General features: G+C 39.0%; 1 protein-coding gene and 1 long non-coding RNA gene across 6 annotated transcripts in view; one reads left to right on the forward strand and one right to left on the reverse strand.

Annotated features, from left to right (window-relative positions):
• The window catches only part of LOC112658854 (uncharacterized), a 63,192-nt gene extending 44,207 nt beyond the window's left edge, over positions 1-18,985 (reverse strand). Inside the window, exons 1-2 of one of the 2 annotated variants that reach the window (XR_007405862.1) lie at positions 18,884-18,973; positions 3,232-3,377 (exon numbers count right to left, since the gene is read on the reverse strand). This is a non-coding gene — a long non-coding RNA (uncharacterized LOC112658854). Of the gene's footprint in view, positions 1-3,231; positions 3,378-18,883 lie in introns of both variants that reach the window. The other variant, XR_003135994.3, reaches the window with a different exon arrangement.
• Positions 1-20,858, forward strand: part of PRKCQ (protein kinase C theta) — a 173,834-nt gene that overhangs the window by 55,087 nt on the left and 97,889 nt on the right. For all 4 annotated transcript variants that reach the window (XM_025445106.3, XM_035713453.2, XM_049101181.1 and 1 more), the window contains 6 exons: positions 212-411; positions 3,626-3,686; positions 11,249-11,411; positions 12,503-12,534; positions 12,631-12,716; positions 17,357-17,486. In XM_025445106.3, coding sequence (XP_025300891.1) covers positions 212-411; positions 3,626-3,686; positions 11,249-11,411; positions 12,503-12,534; positions 12,631-12,716; positions 17,357-17,486 — 672 coding nt within the window. The remainder of the gene's footprint in view (positions 1-211; positions 412-3,625; positions 3,687-11,248; positions 11,412-12,502; positions 12,535-12,630; positions 12,717-17,356; positions 17,487-20,858) is intronic.

The following is a 20,858-nucleotide window of genomic DNA, read 5'->3' on the forward strand; positions in this document are numbered from 1 at the left end:
CTTGCATGTAGACCTCAGGACTATCTCATCCCCTCCTATATTGTCTCTAATTGTTTTACGTGTTTGTTTTGTTTTTGTTTTTTTTTTTTTTTTTGACTTTCCAATGGAATTATATATCCTAGAGAACAGAGGGAGCAGGTGCCGCTGTCAAGTCTAATTATTTTCCTGATTTGGCTAAAGGAATAATGAGAACATATCTTTCTGTTCCTAGAGAATGGGCAGATGTATATCCAGAAGAAACCAACTATGTACCCACCCTGGGACAGCACTTTTGATGCTCACATCAACAAGGGAAGAGTAATGCAGATCATTGTGAAGGGCAAGAACGTGGACCTGATATCTGAAACTACTGTGGAGCTCTCCTCTCTGGCAGAGCGATGTCGGAAGAACAATGGGAAGGCAGAGATATGGGTAAATATCCAGCCTGTGAGCTTCTTTTAAAGTGTTCACACTATTAAGTGGTAAGCACCAGGCTCACTGAAGACTAATGCACAGTTTCAGTGTCATCCTGAAATTATGACACACCAGTCATGGGTAAACAGATTCCCTACCACTTACTCACTGATGACTTGATAATGACAATGACCATCCATTGTAGACTATAGACATATTCAAATATCTTGATTCCTGTGAAAGGTGAAGGAGGTCTCTTAGGCTCTGAAGAACTATTATTGATTTATAAGTATAAAAGTAAGCTCAGAAATATCACAAATTCCCCTTAACTTGGGAACCTAATTGTTGTCTATTTGTTGAGATACAGTATCTATGTGATCTCTTGATAAGATAGATTAGATAAGGTGATAGATATGAGAGAGGACCAGCTACATCCACGTGAGGCTTGGTCTTCTCCCTCCATACTTTGCCAAGCCCTATTAATTTTTTTAGCCATAATGTATTCACTTAGCTCCCTTTGTACTAAGCAGTACACCATACACAATCTGTGTTGCCACAGTTTTTGAAAACTTAGGTTATAACTGTTTGGGTAGTGAATGTTTAGAAATGTTAAAGAGTGAGATAAAAGCATAAAAAATTCTCATGAAAACTTCTGGGATCCACAAAATGAAAAACAAAACAGTAACAAACACCAGTAAAAACTGTTTTTTAAATGATCTAACACCCAGAAAATGTTTTCAAATGCTTTATCATCTATGCAAAAGGGAAGAATTTTACCTTTTTCCATCTTATTTCCTGTAACTCAGATTTTTAAGAAGTCCACCCTGAAGATTTTGTAATTGCTTGTTTCAAAATGTGAATAATAAAAAGCTAACTAATTAGATTTTGGGGTCATTTTTCTATTTTTGACCTCAGGGAAAAAAATCAGTACTTTTTAGGGGAATATGTATTTTTATACATCTTTGTTGGTGACACTAAAGTAATCTTTGAAGGTAAACATATACTAAGATTTTTTTTTTTAAGTTCTCATGCTTAGATATGTTGGAAAATGTAGTCCAGCAATATCTGGGGAGCACTTCTGTGTCCACTTGGAGAAACAATCATGGAAACAGATCTTATCTTGGGGGCACTGCTTAGGTAGGTAAAAAAGGCTAAAGAACTAGATAATGTCACAGGTGTGCCACTTAGTGTGAAAAGGTTTACACAAGACAGGGAGTGTGAGACTTCAGTCTGTTTGGGGCCTGAGTTGCTACAGCACTTAGCTCAGCTAGGAGTAGAGATTAATTAGATGAAATGTTCCCTGGTTTTCCATTCATCCTCATTTATTTTCTGTTTTCTGCCTCATTTTTTTAAAAAGGGTCATCAAATCCCTAATTTTTAAAAGCAGCATCCTATTTGGGGTGGCTGGCTGGCTCAGTCTGTAGAGCATGTGACTGTGGATCTTGGGATTGTGAGTTCGAGCCCCACATGTGTGTAGAGATACTTAAAAATAAGACCTTTTTTTTTAAAAAAAAGTTTTTTGTATTCATTAGAGACATAGAGAGAGAGGTAGAGGCATAGGCAGAGGGAGGAGCAGGCTCCATGCAGGGAGCCTGATGCGAAATTCAATCCTGGAACCTGGGAATCTCACCCTGAGCTGAAGGCAGCTGCTCAACCACTGAGCCACCCAGGTGTCCCAAAAATAAGACCTTTAAAAACAACAACAACAACAACAACCAAAAGCAGCATGCTATTTAATTTCCTTCTCAGTTAACAAAAGGATAACTAATTTTTAAGTGATTTGTTTAGGCTTTGCTGTTGAATAGGTTGCTTTTCTATTTATCTCTGTAAAAGTTGTATCTGATTTTTTGTTAGGCTTCTTCTGATTTTATTCCTGTCAGAGTTTTCACTTTTTTTTTTTTTTGCATTCTAGGATTATTTAGACATAAGCACTTGGTGGTCTACAGATCCTCATTTAACTTAAGCAAACTTTTTACGTTTTACAGCTTTTTTTCCCAGGGATATTTCTTAGTTTACTTTCATTTATAGTGTTTAAAGACCAACCGGGTACTTTTGACTTAGATTTCCCCTTGCTCTATTGAAGTCCATTTTCTTAAAAATAAATTTTCTATTTAAAAAATACTTATTTTTTGAAATTTGCTCTTTAGCTCCACAGACTCCATCTAGTTTCTACATACTGCGCTGAGACTTGCCTTCTGCTTTCCCAGGGTTATGACTGTTTGTGTGGTTACCTCTTGTTTGCTCTTAAAATCATGATGCAACGTGATTTGCTGTGGATACATGATTGTTTTTCCAGTAGCTGATTCAATTTCCTTGATCACCACTAAGTCCCAAATAGTGATAACTTTGTGGTTACTTGGTATCAATTTTCCCCCACTTCGCTTGGGAACAAGCCCCTTATTTCTTGCTCTTCTAGTTCTCTTTTTATCCCCATCTTTATTACTTATCCCCTAAATCATAGAACAAGGTGTATAATTGGTGTTAAAAGCACTTCCCTTCTCATTGATATGTTTAAGCTAGCATGAGGGTTTATATAGTTGACCAAGCAGTAAATGCTTATATTATTGTAAAATTCTAATAGTTGTGATGCTATGACATAAGTCTCACTATCATGTCAGCTTTTCAGAGATCCTGAAAGGCTTCGGGACATGCACAAGGTCACACAGCCAGTAAATTATTGAACCACAATTCAAATTCGGTCCCGGGTTCAACCAGACATTTCTTGTTAATTCTCAGCTATTCTCGTTAACCCATAGATGTAATTACCCAGAAATTTTTATCTCCAAGCAAAATTAATGAGTTGCTGAGGTGTTTTAATAAAAGAAAGGCTGGGGGCACCTGGGTAGCTCAGTCAGTGAAGCGTCTGCCGTTAGCTCAGGTTATGATCTCAGGGTCCTGGGATTGAGTCCTGCATGGAGCTCCCTGCTCAGTAGGGAGTCTGCTTCTCTCTCTCTCTCTGCTCCTCTCTCCTGCTCATACTCTCTCTGTCTCAAATAAGTAAATAAAAATATTTAAATTAAAAAATAATAATAATTTAAAAGAAATTTTAAAATAAAAGAAAGGCTGTATTCATGGATGCTGTGCTATTCTGATGGTAATTGGTACGAATGAAATGAAAAGAGGCACCTTTACATCGGAAATCTCCTGCCATTCCCACATTTGTCAGTTACTATGTCATTAAACTCTGGCAGTACTTGTTTCACATTCTGATATTTTTTTTCCTCTCAATCAGTTAGAGCTGAAACCTCAAGGCCGAATGCTAATGAATGCCAGATACTTTCTGGAAATGAGTGGTAAGTGACATTTTATCTTCTTGTCTGGGGGTGAATAGGGCATATTCCTTCTCATGTGCAATTTATTTGACTTTTACAATAGCAAAGAAAAGAATTAGGAGAAAAAGGAAAGACAGGAAGTTTTCTTAAAACTTTTCAGTGGTGCGCAAATATTAGTTGAAAATGTAATATCTGCGCCAGATACACATAGAAATATAAAACATTTATAGCATTATTTTCTTTTTTTCTATTTAAATTCAATTTGCCAACAGATAGTACACATAATTAGTTTCAGATGTAGTTTTCAATAATTCATCAGTTATAGCATTAATTTCTAAATAGTGTGAACTCATGTGCCCAGTGCATTTATATTGTCTTTATTTTAGTTTGGGAATTTAACATAAATACAAGAGGCTCTGTTTACATGTCACTATATATATACACACACTGTGTATAAATGAGTAATAAAACAAATGATCACACTATCAGTGAAATATAAAATAAATAAGAAACCAGTATTTTTCATAATGCTAATAGCAAAATAATAGTGCTTCAAGTTAGTCATCTCAAATCCTTTTAGGAACAGGAAGGAAAACATGCTTCGCTAAGGAGTGTCATTTCAATGCCATACACAGACATGCATCACAGAGGTTACATATATGAGCAGTGTGGTTGGTGCCTGTGACAGTTGCCCGTCAGTTCCTTCCGTTGCATTTGTACTCTGTCATCAAAGTGCTGTGCAAACAAATCAAATGCTACTACTCATGAAATCCTAAACCTCAGGGTGAATATGTGTACTTCCTATCACAAACTAATTTTAGTTTTTCCTAAATCAGTTTTACTACAAAGAAACAAGTTTTAGTTTAGAGATTTATGGTGCTTTCTGGGTTTTGGCTTAACATATACAATGTCCCTCAATCTAGATTCAAACAAATACATTGAAAAAAAAAAAACACGTCATGAGATTATTAGGGAAACTTGAACCCTTACCATATATTTGGTGATATTGAGGCAGTATTATTTTTTTAGATGTGATGATGGTATTATGGCTCTACTTCTTAAAATGGGTCCTCATCTTTAAGACACATACTAAAATGTTTATAGATAACATAATACCAGAGATATGATTTAAAATAACCCATTGGTATGAAGGTGTGGGTAGCAGATTGTGTATATTGGAAAATAGTAACCATGGATAGGTCGTTATTGAAGCTGGATGATCAGCAATGGGAAATTGAATCCAGTATTTGCTCAACTTTTGTATGGATTTAAAAATTCCCATAATAAAGCTTTTAAAAAAATTTTTTTTAGAAGAAAAGATCCTTAAAGAGGTAGCAATACAATCTGAACTTTCTTCTTTTACCTCGTGGTGGAGGCTCTAGATACATAGAACATAGCATTATAGTATTTCTGAGTTGGCCAAAGAACATAGCATTATAGTATTTCTGAGTTGGCCAAATGATAGAGTGGTTGTAGGAGCTGAATAACCAGGCTTGCATAACAAGTGCAAGTGCCGGGCTAAATGATAATGCCAATAGTGTTTGATTCCCACAAGAAAAGGAAGTATGTTCTTTCCATTAGTTCAAAACATGATCTAATGTAAATTGAAGTAAATCTTCCATGAGAATGCCAGGTATTTTGGGTAAATGGTTTAAAGACTACCACTTTGATAAATAATTCCATGAATATTTATCCTATTACTATGAAACTTAAATTTTCTCTTAGAATGAGAGAGAGAACATTCAAGTGGGGTGAAAACAATGATCTTTCATAGACAATAATTATGGAAGTCCAGGAAGGTTTTTTTTTTTTTTAAGGATAAAATGTTGTCATGTTTAAAATCTTTTCTATCTAGACCCAAATTGAGACTCCATTTCTAAATTTTTATATATCTCAAAGCTCTGGTTTATAACAAACAATATTGTGGAATTACCCAACTAGAAAATTCTTTATTGATGACAAGAAGTATAGGATATCATTCCATTTTAAGGATACTATTATATATAAGAAATTGTTTTCAGAAGGATTCAGAAAACCAAGACACAAGTTCTCATACCCAAGGAACTTAAGTCTAGTTTGGAGAGGTGATACAAACTAAACAACTGGAGAAGAATTTAGTCCTAAACCACATAAATATTGATTAACCAAGAGATCAGTTTGGGTTACCTTCATTCCATAAAAATCCAGAGTGGACATTGAAGGATAGGCAGAGTTGAATTTGCAGACAAGAGGGATAGCTTTCTAGGAGGAAAACATGAAGATTTGAGCAAAAATAAATGGATGCAGAACCATGAGAAGACCAGTCTAGGCAGAACAGAGGGCCCCTGCTAAAACCAGAATGAAGAATCTAAGACAGATGTTGGAAGACTTGGAAACCAAGCAAGAGTGTGAAGACCCCGGAAAGTCACCAACAAGGAGTCACAGCCCCATTCTTGAGCAGGCCAGAATATTCTGGAAGCAATGTTTGGGAGAAATTGCTTTTAATAAAATGTGGGACAGATATGGGAAAGGAAATAGACTGGATATAAAGAGAGACTATAAAATTTCATTTTTTCAGTGGAGAGGTGATGAAAAACTGGTCCAATCTTATGGTTATAAGATTGAAGTATGAAATAAAAGAAAGAGAATAAGAGCTCATGGCAGTGTAGATGAAAGGGTATGTCCATTATAAGTACATAGTTGGGGGATCCCTGGGTGGCTCCGCTGAGCGCCTGCCTTTGGCTCAGGGCCTGATCCTGGAGTCCCGGGATCGAGTCCCACATCAGGCTCCCTGCATAGAGCCTATTTCCTCTGCCTGTGTCTCTGCCTCTCTCTCTCCCTCTCTGTGTCTCTCATGAGTAAATAAGTAAAATCTTTTTTTAAAAAGTATGTAGTTGAACTGCTTTGTAATTCTTTAAAAATAAAAGTTGAATGAAGGGAAAGATGTTGATGGTATTTCTTAGAATAGTTGGACTAGGAAAATGATAATAGGAGTGGTAGAGATTAGAGATATGGAAAGAGAAAGCAATTGGGAGAGGATATGGGATTTCATCGTAGATAACATTTAAGATTATATCATGTCCTCCACACTCTTCTTTTATGGAAGCATCAATATTTTTCTACTCTATAGGGAAGCAAATGGCTCATTGCTCTCCACACACACATCAGTCCATTCTCTCTCCTTCAAAATCTTTGTTCCATGATTTCTGTGATAGAATTACTTTGTCTTCTCCCCCTGCTTTCCTACTATCACTCTTGGTAGCTTTAGTGTTCACCATCACCATCTAACACTCCCTCCTCATATGTTGACACCTTCCTACATCTTTCTTTATCCTCTCAAGAACCAGCAGTGACACCAGAGTTTGTCACCTGGAATTCTCCACTGTCAAGGACTCAGGGTCAAACCTTTCTCTCAGAGCTCAGCCTCCTCCCCTATCAATTCTGTCCTCTCTTTCACTCACTCAATACAAGAATCTGCTGTAATCTGGTTTCTCTCTTCACACCTTTCGTTAGCCCACATTGGCCTTGACTCCCTATGTTGGCCTAAGTCCATAACCCTTTCCAGCTCTCATGAACACCCTCTTCTGCCAAAGATGTCCTGATCTCCAAACCTTGCATGTCTTCCTCTTATTCAAGGTTTTGCTAGAAAATGCCATCCAGCTGAGTCCATTACAGACTGTTGCTGGTAGATAATATTCTCATGTTCCAGACTCATATACTTAATGGCTTAGTGGATCTAAGTTGATTTCCCACAGTTACTTTAAATTCAATATGTTCAAAGTTGTGCTCACCATTTTCATCAGTCTCCTATTCCTTTTGTAGTTATTATCTCAGTTAATTATTACTCTATCCACCCAGAAGCCTGGAATTAACTTTTATAGTCTCCCTTTTCTTGACCTTCCACATTAATCCAACAGTTTCTACCCATGTTGTTTCCTTAGTATTTTTTTTTTAATTTTTCCCCTGCTTTGCATCATCATTACCTCTTGCCAAATCCCAGTCATTCCCCTCCATGGCTGCCAGAATAAACTAAACTATATAAACTCTGTTCTGAATATGCCATGCCTCTGTTCCTCCTTTTGGCTCTGCCCCTGCCTACAGCTTTTCAGTGTTTACAAATTATCTACAGGAAAATATTCAAACTAACCTGATACTTACACATCTTTTGTGTGTGATCACTGATGCTTTTTGCTTCATATTCCACACTCTGACAGTACACACATCCTCAGGTACCTTATCTGAATGTGCCCTTTTACATTCTCTTCCATCTCAAGAGAACATCTTTTGCTTTTCCCCACCATTCCTTCTCCCACACATTAGTAGAAATTATTTATTCTTCAGAACCCAGCCCAGAAATCATCTTTTAGTAGCTTTCCTGCTCAACTTTCCTCTTTTTCTCTCCTCCACCTATATATACTTGCTTTATCTGGTGTAGTTTCCTTACCTCTGGTCACATAGCATCCTATGAATATTTCTGTTCTGACATTTACTACATTAATTGTCCTTCTTTGTGGACTCTAAATTTCTTGCATGGCTGAATCACATCTTATTTGTCTCTTTAACGCCAGCACCAGGTTGTGTGCTAGGTACATAGGAGGTATTTAATAAGTGTTTGTTTGAACTATTCAGTCAGACTCACCCTGGCATTTAGAAATTCCTTTTGTTTTCTTTTGATTCCCATACAATGGCTATTCCAAAAATTCCCATATTAGTTTATCTCCTTCTTTCACTTTTGGAGATTGGCCTTGCCCCCAGTTTAACTGGGAAAGACTCTGTCTTCTGTCTGTCTCTGCACTTTAGAGATAGCTGCTGCTCCCTACACTTGCTTCCTGCTCTTTTGCCTCCCTCCTTTTCTTGGTCTCCTGCCTTAAATTCCTAGCAGCTATATACCATAAGCCCTGTAGTGTCTTCAATGTTTCCTTTTCTTTTCAGTTTCCAACTCATTGCCAAGACATACTGAATTAAACCATCTTGTCCAATCTGGAATTTTTTTTTTTTTTTTTTTTTTTTTTTTTTACCCTAAGAGGCTGGCTTATATTTTGACCAATCCCACTACATTGCTTTCTTCAAGACTGATTCCTCAAAACAAGTTTCTATTTCTTAGGCTCCATCCAGTTCCCTGATATCCCTATATCAATGCTGAAAAACTCATTCCTTCCTGGCTTACTCAATTTGATACTATTTAAGATTTCCTCTTAATTTTTTAGCTTGCTTCTTCATGGTTTCTTTTGTAATTCCTTTTACTACCCTAAAAGATATGGGTGTACATGTCTATACGTCTATTCCAAACCATCATTTACTGTTCTTTGTGTGAGTGACATGTCTCCCTGACTTGACTGTTAGCCACTCAAAAATTAGGGATAACATCTCATATTTCTTTAGAACATTCAGCATAGCAGTTGCTCATAGCTGTCCAGGAAACATCTGTGGTTGACTGATTACAAATAAGTGATAGGTTAGGCTAAATAGATAGATTATGAACCATTACTATAAAAGAAATAACCAAACATACAGAAACCAAAAACTTACTCAAGCAAATAAACACAAAAACAAATTAACTTCAGAAAAAAAGCATAAAGCATAGTAAATACCAGAAGAATTCAAGAAATTCTGAGCTTTTATATAGTTCCTCTCTTGTAATGATCGAAATGGTTAGAGGATAAAAAAAATCAGAGGAAGACCCAAGAGAATAAATTTATTTCTAGCACTTTTTGACATTTAAAAAAATTTACAGTATTAAAGTTTAGTGCTCAGACTCTCTCTCTCTCTCTCTCTCTCTCTTATATATATATATATATATACATATATATATATATACATATATATATATATAATTTTTTTTTACAGTAATACAGTTAGGGTTCCCAGAATAATTCACTTCCATTGCCTGAATTTAAAAGTAATTTTATACTTTATTTCACTTCATCTGAACTAAAATAGAAATGAGTCAAATCTTACTGACAAACCACCTACTACCACCAGTCACAAGTTGGAAATAGATCTGCTATACCAGAACTTGCAGAAAGCAGCAGTTGCCTCAGCGACCCTGAATTTAACCCCTCATTCACCAAAGCTAATTTATCTCTAACCCAGTTCTAAATAAAAAGACCTACATTACCTAACCTTAGAGTATTAAGTACAGAACTTTTTAGAGAGTTATTCAGAGTGTTCTTTTTTTTTTTTTTTTTTTTTTTTTTGTGACAGAGTGTTCTTTATCTGGGAGTTTGGATTGCCATAAAACAGACCTGTGGACCATTGTAGAAAAGATGTTAGCCATAAAATGTGACTAGGATGATGGGTTCCTGGGGGGAGGTCTCCATCCACATGCCCCCCACCTTTTATTTACCCAATGAGCTTCTAGCCTGGCCATTATTAGGAGTATGGAAAATAACATGCCTTGGCAGAGACATTTGTTTCAAGTGTGTTAGCAGACCTTAGCCACTGTTTATTCAGAGTGGTAGTATTTAGTTTAAATATTGTTAACTCTTTATATTTGTGAAAGATGAGCCTCTTATTCTCACTAGAGCTCTATTTTTTATACTTGTAAAAGTATAATAGAATAAATAATCTGAGAATCTTTCAAGCTACTAAAAATTATAACACTAGAAGTTAAAAGCACTAAATGCATTATCCTTATTTTAGTAATGATCATTATTTTTCATATTGCTTTCTTGTTTACCATTTTATTCTGTCCTGCATGCTGGAGTTGTTATTATGCTGTTGAACCATGACTGCCTTGCTTTTGTGTGTTTTTTCTGAGTATGGCCTACAGCCAGGGAATCACTAGTATTTCCAGAATTCTATCAGCCTTATGGGAAGATGTTATGTGGCATGGGGCACTACAGTCACTGTCATAAATACCTTCACCAGTATCCTGAATCCAGGGTGAACTGAAAAAATGTGAATGTGATGATTTTATGTAGATGACTAAATAATATCCAGGATACCTAGACATTAAAAAAACAATTGCAGTGATCTATTGATTTCTGGATTTTTCCACACTGACCAGTGTAGTCTATAAGCCTATATCTGGTGCACCTGACTACTGTGGACATCGGGAACCAGAGCATAAACAACTTTCCAAAGTTCTTTGGCCCTCACACACAAGTCCAGCTAGCTCCCCTCAGTCTACTGGACCCTGCCCATAAACAACCAGATATAAAGTATCTTGGGAAATTTTTTAAAAATGCTGTTTCTAAGTTGTTGTCAGTAACCACATTGTTCTCTAGAATTACAGGCAGAAAAGTATTTACCACTTCCTGCTTTTTCTGGCTGATTCATCACTGACAGTGAATAGGAGAGGTTGATAAATACTTTGAAAGTTCTGACCTCTGGTTTTAAAAACTGAAAGAGAATAGCTCAGCATAGTCAAAGAGGAATGAGGGATTGAGCCAGTACTCCAACCCCATTGTTTCAACCATATAGTAATACACCCTGTGATAATTCTGTATTAGAGAACTAAAGAAGCTTAGAGCTATACCGACCTTAATAAGTACTTGGGATTTTACTGGTTTCAATGCTTGCCTAATTCCTTGTCCATCTCCATCTTTTCTCCATCTCCCCAACCCTCTCCACCTACTTTGTACCTTGTCCTGTTCCTGCAGACACAAAGGACATGAGTGAATTTGAGACTGAAGGCTTCTTTGCTTTGCATCACCGCCGAGGAGCCATCAAACAGGCCAAAGTCCATCATGTCAAGTGCCATGAGTTCACCGCCACCTTTTTCCCACAACCCACATTTTGCTCTGTCTGCCATGAGTTTGTCTGGTACGGTAACTTGGCATTTCACTCCAAGCTTCAGCTTATGCATTTTGTCAGATCCTCTCAACCTGTCAGGCCTGGCATGCTCCGCCTCAGGGGAGTGTGCTGGCATAAGCACTACATGGAAGGATAAGGCTGAAAGAGTATGATTCTAAACAATATTTTCATACTATGACTCCTATAGAGCAAGGAAGCCAACTCTAGTAGAAAAAGTTTTTAAGAACTTTAGCTTCTGATTAAATGGGAGCCACTGGGGGTAAGAGGGAAGGACAGAAGAGGGAAACATCTTTACTGTTGGCACAGTTTTATAGTTGAAATGTCTATCACCTTGATAGCCCAACTGTGCTAATGTGTGCAAAAGACAACACTTTTGCATTGGAGCTAATGGGTTTAGATGTTTACAGGGCTCTTGGGCATCTTAGCAGCCCTCAGACGGAGATCGGTTCAAGCCTCAGTAAGCACATAGCAAAGGCGATAGGACTACAGAGACTTGAAATGACTCCTGTCTCTGGTTTCAGCCTTCTCGCTTCTTGGTAGGGTGTTCTTTTTCTTGGGCTACTTCAGAATCCATCAACTCACAACTGCAGCCTAACTAGGGTACTCAAAGGTCAAATAGACTTTTGGTGGATTTCCACCAACTGTTTTCACTGAATGATTAGAATTGCCTTCCTTTCTAATAGTAAGTGCTACTCAGGAATGGATCTTAAGCTTAAGAATTAGTAGTTGCAAGTGTTCTCAGATACTTGGAAAAAGGAAACACATTGTACAGATGTCTTTGCTCATCTATACTGAGCTTAGACAATGAAATTTGCTACTAGGAGCCTGTGATGCGTTTTCAGTCAGGCATTTTCATCTCTACATGTTTGTTTGGAAAGACACAAAAGAGAAGAAAAGCAGTTCCTCGTTTCTTTAATTATCAGACTTTTAACAAAGCACTTAAAAAAAAAAACAAACAAACATGTGTTAACACTCTTGGCCAGTGACCGACTACTGATCCGAGAATACTGTGGTAGGAAACTCTGAGATCTTGTTTTCATGTTGATGGTGCTGCTGTTGACTCAGACATCCAAGTAAATCAAACATATGCTTTATTGCAGGGGTCTGAACAAACAAGGCTACCAGTGTCGACGTAAGTAAGAAGGATTTCTGTCGTATTATTGTCATTGTTTTTATTTCATTTTTCCTTAACTTTGGAAAATCTTAAGCTGCAATAATTTCTTTTCAGAGTGTAATGCGGCAATTCACAAGAAGTGTATCGATAAAGTTATAGCTAAGTGCACAGGATCAGCTATCAATAGCCGAGAAACCATGGTATGTGTTCATGTTCTTCTTTTTGTCTGGCATATGTTAATTTTATCCTAACATTAAATTTGGCAGCCCACTAATTCTTTTTAGTATTGCCTGAGAGTGAATCCTTAAACGTGTCAATGAACATCAATCTCCTTAAAACCCTTTCCTCTTCAATATGATTGTTACTGAGATCCAAAACTAGGGAATAAATATAAAAAGCATAATAAAATTGTTGACAACTACCTTCCAGAAAAGCATGATAGAAAGTGGCCAGAAAACACAGTTTTGGTCAATTATATGAGAACAACTCTCGTGGTATCTATAGCTATAAGTGACAGTTAAGGAATAGAGGCAAATGATGACAAAATATAGATGTAAGCATTTACAAGGTTGGTATGAGCTATAACAAGTCTAATTCTTATGTTGAGAAACAAATGTCTCTTTCATAATGAATTTTAAGATATATAGCATGGGGACAGATTAGACGTTACCCCACAGGATAAGCAAGCAGAGCTGGAAAGTCAAGCACACTTCCTTTTCCTACACTTTCTTCATTCAACAGATATTTAGTGTGTATCTATACACGGAAGGTACTATACTATGTACAATGCACAGCAGAGCACAAAACAGACCTGGTCCTGGCTTTAGGGACCTTACTGTAAAATTAGGGAAACACATAACTAACAAAAGACAATGTATTGCTTCCATTTATATTAAATAACCAATAAGGTGTGATGATGGAGAAAAAAAATGAGTGACCTACTTAAACTGGGGCCAGGGAATCTCCCAGGGAAGCATGTAAGCTGAGAGCTAAGGGTGAAAGGCACCAGCTATATGAACAGCAGGAGGAAGCAGCCTTCGGACAGAAAAGGCCCAAAGGGGGAAAAAGTCAGCATGTTCTAGGAACTGAAATGAGACCATGCAGCTGGAACAGCAAGAGCAAGAGAGTGAATAGAATAGGAAGTTGGGGAACTTGGCAGGACCTAGATTTTTTAAGACCCTGGAGAAGTGGTTGGATTTTATTTGACCTATAGTGGGAAGCCCTCTTGGTGACTGCTGTTGGGGAAACTGTGGGTTGAGGTATGAACATAAAAACCAGAGGCGACTACAGAAGTCCCCCCAAGGGGGAAGGTTGATGGCTTGTACCAGTATGGTAACAATGGAGGTGGAGTAAAGTGAGCAGATTTTCAGGTTATTTCCTTGTTAGAAATGACTAGATTTGTCAATAAATTGGGTGTGAAAAATAAAAGTTTCTGTCTTGAGCAGTGGGGTAGTGGCAGAACCATAACAATGTAAGAATGGGGGAGAAATTAATATTTCAGTTTTTAATAAGTCCAACCTAAGCCTGAGATGCCTGTGGATATCTAAGTGGAGGTTTCAAGTGAACAATTTTACATGCACTTGGAATTCACGGGAGCCAACAGACCAAATATATAAATTCCACCACCACCCCCCCACACTCCAAAATCTAAAATTACATGGTAGGGAGAAGAGAAGGAGCTGGTAATAAAGACTGAGAATAAGAGTTCAGAGAGGGCTCTTCATATATTAAAATTACATAAAGTTATAGAAAGCAAAAAGCAAAAGGGTCAGTTGCATTCAGTGCAGCTAAGATGCTGAAGAAAATGGGATCCACATGGAGATCTCCAGAGCCCTCCAGATCCAAAAAATTTCATAGAATTGTAAAGGTGTTTGCTTCATTGACCGACACAGAGGATTACTGAAAGTTGGTGACATGGCAACAATTTATATGCTAATATTATCAAGAACATTAACCTGAAGTTCATTGAGGTAGAACAGTAGCTGAAAGGACATGAAACCCAAGGGATGGAAGTACTCACATAGCTAGAGAAGAGAGGAGAGGTGGATGAAGCTGGAGAGGAAGGGACAACAAAGCAGTAAGGGGGAAGAAGTCTAATGCACAGGTGGAGATGGGTCTCTGATGGACAGGTGGGCAGTTCATCAATTGTAACAAAAAAGGAAGAGAAGATGGTTGCAGAGGGCAGTGGGTTGTAGATTTGGGGGCAGGCAGATGAGAGAGCTTCCCTTAGACAGCTTATATCTTCAGTGTAGTCTGAAGGCTGAGAGAAAGAAGAGAAGGCAGCAAGTGGCTTTGGGGAGAAAGGATCTGTGAGATAATTATCTCAGGATGGGAAGCAAGTGGCTGGAGAAGAGCAATAGGATTGCTGAGGACAGTGAAAAGTCCACTTGAATTTGAGAGGCCAGCCTGCCCAGGTGTGTGATTTTCTCTAGCCAAAGGACAGGCTCAGAAAAGACAAATTGGTGGAGTTTTTGCAGAGTAGACTTTCTTCTAAAATTTAGAGCCAGAAGGGGACAATTTCCTATAACAAGTGACTTTGCTGAGGCTCAAAGAGGCTAAAGTAGTTTGTTTGCAGTCAATCACCTATGGTATATGTAACTTGGCGGGGTCGAAATTTCAGATCTCAATCTCCCAGAGCAGTATGATTGACTTTTCTCTCCCAGTTTTATTAAGCAATACTTGGCATACATCACTGTGTGAGTTTAATGCACACGGCGTGATGGTTTGAGTTACATATACTATGAAATGATCACGATAGGTTCAGCTGCCTTACGTAGATCTTAGATACAGTAAGAGAAAACAAGATTTCTCCGTGTGAGGAGAACTCTTAAGATCCACCCTCTTAACACCTTCCCTGTATATCACACAGCAGTGTTAGCTGTGGTCACCATGCTGGACAGTCTTCCCTAGGAATTATTAATCTTATAACCAGAAATTTGTACCTTTAGACCACCTTCCTCTACTTCCTCCTTTCTTGCAACCCCCCACCTCTGCAACCACAGTCTGATCCCTTTCTTGGAGTTTGGTGTGGTCTTTTGGTGTTCTTTTTTGGGGGCAGAGGGTTGGGTTTATTTTGATTTTGGGTTCCACGTATAAGTGAGATCATACAACATGTGTCTTTCTCTGGCAAGCGTTTTGTTTGTTTAAGTCAAATTGCCACCTCCCAACCTGTCTTCCTGCTCTCTCTACATGATGCCTTCAGCTTTCCTGGGAAAATCACAAATTATAAGAATGACTGTTAACCTCAATAGCTAATGTCCCCTGGAAATAGAATGAAAGCCACAAGTTTAATTTAAAATTTTTGGGTATCCTTACATAAAAAATAAGGAGATAGTTTATATTCTTTTCCTCATAAAAAAAATCTTCATACATAAAAAATAAGGAGATAGTTTATATTCTTTTCCTCATAAAAAAAATCTTCAGAATCCAGTGTGTATTTTACACTGATAGCATATTGTTTTACCACCTCACAAGTGCTCACTTGGTCCATGTGGCTAAGTGGATATTATATCGGAAAGCACAAATCTACAGTCTTTTCCAGACATATCTTGAACTATTTTGAGCTAGGAGTCAAGATCTGAGTTGCAAGTCTTCCAGCCAGAATATTGACATTAATTGTTAATATTTGCATGGAAACGTTTATATAAATGGGACCTGAAAATTATTTTTTCTTGGTTGAAAATGGCTAAAATAAGTTCTGGGCAACTTTTAAACAATTCTAAACAGCTGTTCTAATGACCCAATGCTAGCCCACATCCTCAGCGGGAACATTAGATATATCACTATTAGTGAAAAAGGCTTCTTTGCTGTGCACAAAGAATTGTTTAATTAAAAACTTCTTGGAAAGATCATAAATCTTAAGTAAAACTTTCTATATTACACATGAATATTGGTATTCTTACCAGGAATCAAACCTCATGATTTTGTTATTGTTGTTGTTTATGTGATATGTTTGGCTAAAGGAGAAAATTTCAACTCTGGAAAACTAAAAAAAAAAAAAAAAAAAATCCTGTAATATATCAACTGCCAGCATCCTTCTCTTGTCACCCCACTCCCCATCCCCTAACTCATCACATTGACTTTGAGAGAAGAAAGGGGTAACGGTGGAAAGAGAATAGGCTGATTCTGACTTTAGGCTTATAGATGTCCTAGCTCAGTTTCTAGCTGCGTGATCCGGACAAGTGTCTTGCCCTCTCCAAGCTTAACCTCCTCATCTATCAAATGAAGATTCTAATACAGGCTACTTCAAAGGGGGTATTCCAGTATCAGAGGTGTAAAAAAATACATGTGACACACTTGTCCGCAGCACCTGGCAGGACCTGTTACCTGCCCTTCACCCCCTCTGGTCCATGTGTAATAGCTGTGAAATGGTTCATACTCAGGCTTTTATACTAATAGAGCCATAGCAGTGTTTCCTCTAGAGGAGGTATTATATAACCTCTTCCAAAGCTTAGAGTCCTAGTTCTGGGTTGAAAAAGAAAATAAAATATTTATAGTAAAATAGGAAGGACAGTCCAATGTTTGCTCAGATCCCATTTAGATAAATAACCCTACTCCCGTCCTCCTGAAGATGTTAGCCTATCTGTGGGAATGCCTCAGACTTCAGCCTATCCCGGGTTACTTGATATGTGTATATCGCACACATGCCCCTTGCCTGGAAGAGCTAATGGCTGCATGCCTTCTTTGGCCATGGCTCTAAGGCTTGATGAGTAAGGCTTATGGCTTAAAGCACACATTGTCCCAGTGTTTTTAGTGCTCTGTTATGCTAGAGTCTCTGCTAAGACACCAGAGGTTGCAAATCAGGGACATGCATATGGTTACACATTCTCCCTTCTTTCAGTTCCACAAGGAGAGGTTCAAAATTGACATGCCGCATAGATTTAAAGTCTACAATTACAAAAGCCCGACCTTCTGTGAGCACTGTGGGACCCTGCTGTGGGGCCTGGCCAGGCAAGGACTCAAGTGTGATGGTGAGTCCAGCGGGAAATGGACATGGGCCCTGGTACGGAACCCCTACAGGATGGCTTTGCAGCTCTAATGGAGACCATGAGGGGAGGAGGAAGCATAGAGGGTTGACTTCTCTAACTAGCCCAGATGACCCCGAGATCATGAAAATGAACTAATTGCTGCCTGTTTCCTTCCATCCCCAACACCATCATCCTTGGATCCCAGAGAAGTGCAAACCCGTTCAGACTCAATGTCAAGTCTCCTGGCCTGTCACTCTTCCGTTGTACCTGGCCCCCTTCACTGAGACCTGCCCTTTTGCCCCTTCTGACCCTGGCAGCTCAAGCTGTGCCCCCACCACTCTCCCTCACACCTTAAGATGCCTTCTGTAGCCCATGAAGGACCAAGCCTGGAACAGATTCTGTTTGGCCAATGGGTGATCTTGCACATAGGCATTCTGTGACTTAGATTGGAGAGTCTGTGCCCAAAGCATGCCCAGTAAGGGCCCAGTCCCCCACACTGACCATCATGTTCTCTCCTCTGGTCTCTCCTTAAAGGCTGGCATTACATCAGGGCCTGAGCCTGTAGCTCTGTTAGTTATGCTAGAGTCTCTGCTAAGACACCAGAGGTTGCAAACCAGGGACATGCATATGGTCACACATTCTCCCTTCTTTCAGTTCCACAAGGAGAGGTTCAAAACTGATGAGTTTTGAGCTTTGAGTTTTGACTTTTGAAGTTTTTCAGACCGGTCCTGAGAAAGAGCAAAAAAGAACTTTCTTGCCCTAAAAGTTCAAATTGCTAAGACGATAACCTTTAGAAACTGAGATGCTGTTACACCAGGATTAGGCAGTAGGGAGGGAAAATTTCAGCAAGGCACTTCTGCTTTGTAAGTGGGGGTGAGATAGACATTCAAAAGGCCAGATAGACATTCAAAAAGGAGGGCATCCTGCTGCGTCAGAGGCCTTTCTATTTCAAATTATTAAATATGGAAGCCACTTTATTTCTTCTTGGCTGCCCCATTTTGTTTTAATGCCACTCACTAAATCTTTTGCAATTTTTATCCTTTAAGTGCTAAAGGTGAGGATCACCCCCCCATGGCTTTCTCTTCCTCATCCCCGTTGTACTCCCATGTCTGACAGAGTCTGGAGGGACATCTTAGTGGAGATAGGGAAGGTTGGGTTTTCAAGCCATACTGAAAGCAGAACCCACATGCAGTGAAAGTTCACCTTAATAATCCCTCCAGGAGTATCACTGGGTGCCCTGCTCTCTACACCTGTCCAAGAGCTCACGGGGAGCTGGTACTGACTGTATGGAGTATTTTTAGGAGTTCATAGGCGAGATGTAATTTCAGAACTGAACAAGGGGACATGAATAATCAGATCCCCTCTGATGGCCATCCGGGTCTTCTAATGGTCTCCCTCACCTGGGGGGAGGTTTCTTTTCCCTGTAGCTGGAACATCCCACCTGCCCGGTGCTGCCAACAGCCTGATGATGCCTCTGAGCTTAGAACCTCCACAAGGGTTCCTTGCCATTGTTTCATGGCCCACATGCCTGTTCTGTTCCATCTCCCCTAACATTCTTTCCCTCTGGTCCCTTCTCTTTCCTTCTCTCTCTTCCTGCCTCCACGCCAGGCAGACCCTCTCCTCTCACCTCTCCTCTCCTTTCCCCTCTCCTCCCCTCCCTCTCCTCCCCAGCACCCTCTCCTCTTGTGGCTGACACCTGCAGACATCTCTGTGTCCTTACCCACCCTCCATGCCCTTGACTTTACCTCCCATTCCAATCTACTTTTCAGGCCCTGCCTTCTCTGCCTTGGCCCCGCTCTTTCTGTCTTGTTCTCTTCTAAACCACCTTCCTAAGTACAGGCCTCCCTTCATCTTGACTCTGTTCCTTTCTGTCTTCACTTTAATTCCCATGAAAATCATCGTCCAAAGGGACTGTTCGCACTCACAGAGATCAAGTTGTCACCTAATAGGTTAGTAACAGTGATATATGACATTATCATAGTGGGAATGAATGGGGCCTATCTTCCTGTGAAAGCATCCGAGACAAGCTTAGGTCCAGCTACCATGTTGGGAAAGCAAAGTGAAACTCTCCAATCCCTCATGCTCAGTCCTTGCTCACTGCCTCCCTTTGCCTTGCGCTAATGAGTAAAGAAATTCAGTGAGGGCTGTCCAATCTGTATCAACAAGTCCAGTATGAGTCATGCTAAATTCAGAAAGAAGAAAGCCCTCATCAATAGCATCTTTACTATAGTAAAGGCTTTAGATATACATAGAAGATTTCACTTAGAATGGATTTTGGTTGTATCAGTGCATATATGCTGGCACAAGTACTGGTCTATACTTAGAAAATGCTGTTTTATTTTGTTTTATTATGAACTATCTGAGGAAGAGTAAGCTAGTTAAAACTAAAGCCTGAAGCCTGCTAAGATTTCACTTAAATATTAAACACATATCTTACTGGAATAAATAATGAAGATGAAATAGTTGATTTGTTGATTATTTGATGCAAATCACTGTGCTAAGTTCTTTGCATAAGCATGTGGGGGTAAAAGTGCTTATTTTGTAGCTTTATAATAATCCCTTTTAATAGACCTTGATAGAATGAAATAGAACTTGAGAATTTAACTCTATCAGCCAGGTTTGGAAATCTTAAGTTAGATTTTTTTTTTTTTTTTAGTAACAGTGATGTTTCATAATCAGAATTTCAATATTCCAAGCTAAGGACATGAAGTAGTAGTTGTCTTTATACAGACACACAATCTGTATTGTGTGTATTGATACATCCCAATCCAAGAAGCCTCCTGGGATCATAGTGAGTGAAAGGTGGACCTTTACTGTGCTATTTTCAGGACTAATGAATCATAATATTCCCCCCAGAATTATAGATCTATATAAATCATTTGATTCAACTAGCACAACTCAGCCATAGGGTGAGAATGAGGTCTCTAGCCCACTTTCTGTACTCCCACTCCTGCTCCTATGCACAGACCACCCCAACCATTTATTTCTATTTCAGTTCTACAGGCTGAGGCTGCACCCTAGACTTCAATCTAGAGGGGAGAGAAGCTCCTTGCAGCCCATGTAGGAAAAGGGATGCATGGGCTCCAATCTAGAGTGGGAATTGAACACCTTCCATCCCAGCATTGCACATCTCCACCAGAGAGACCCAGTGTCAGGTTTTTTTCCTCAGCAATGGCACAGTGTAAATGCATTACACAGACAGCAGCCTTCAGTGCTGCTGGTTCTGCCTCTAGTGGGAGTCATTCTGCAGCCTCACATGGAAGAGCATCTGGTGTGGTCTTCGGAAGGGGGGGGGGGGAATGTGTAGTGGCATCGTAAAAGCAATGCCTTAATTTATTTGTATGCAGTCTCTCCTTCTGCTGGGAAGAGGGCTCT

The sequence above is a fragment of the Canis lupus genome, chromosome 2 (genome assembly GCF_003254725.2).
Source record: "Canis lupus dingo isolate Sandy chromosome 2, ASM325472v2, whole genome shotgun sequence".
Classification (NCBI taxonomy): Eukaryota; Metazoa; Chordata; class Mammalia; order Carnivora; family Canidae; genus Canis; species Canis lupus.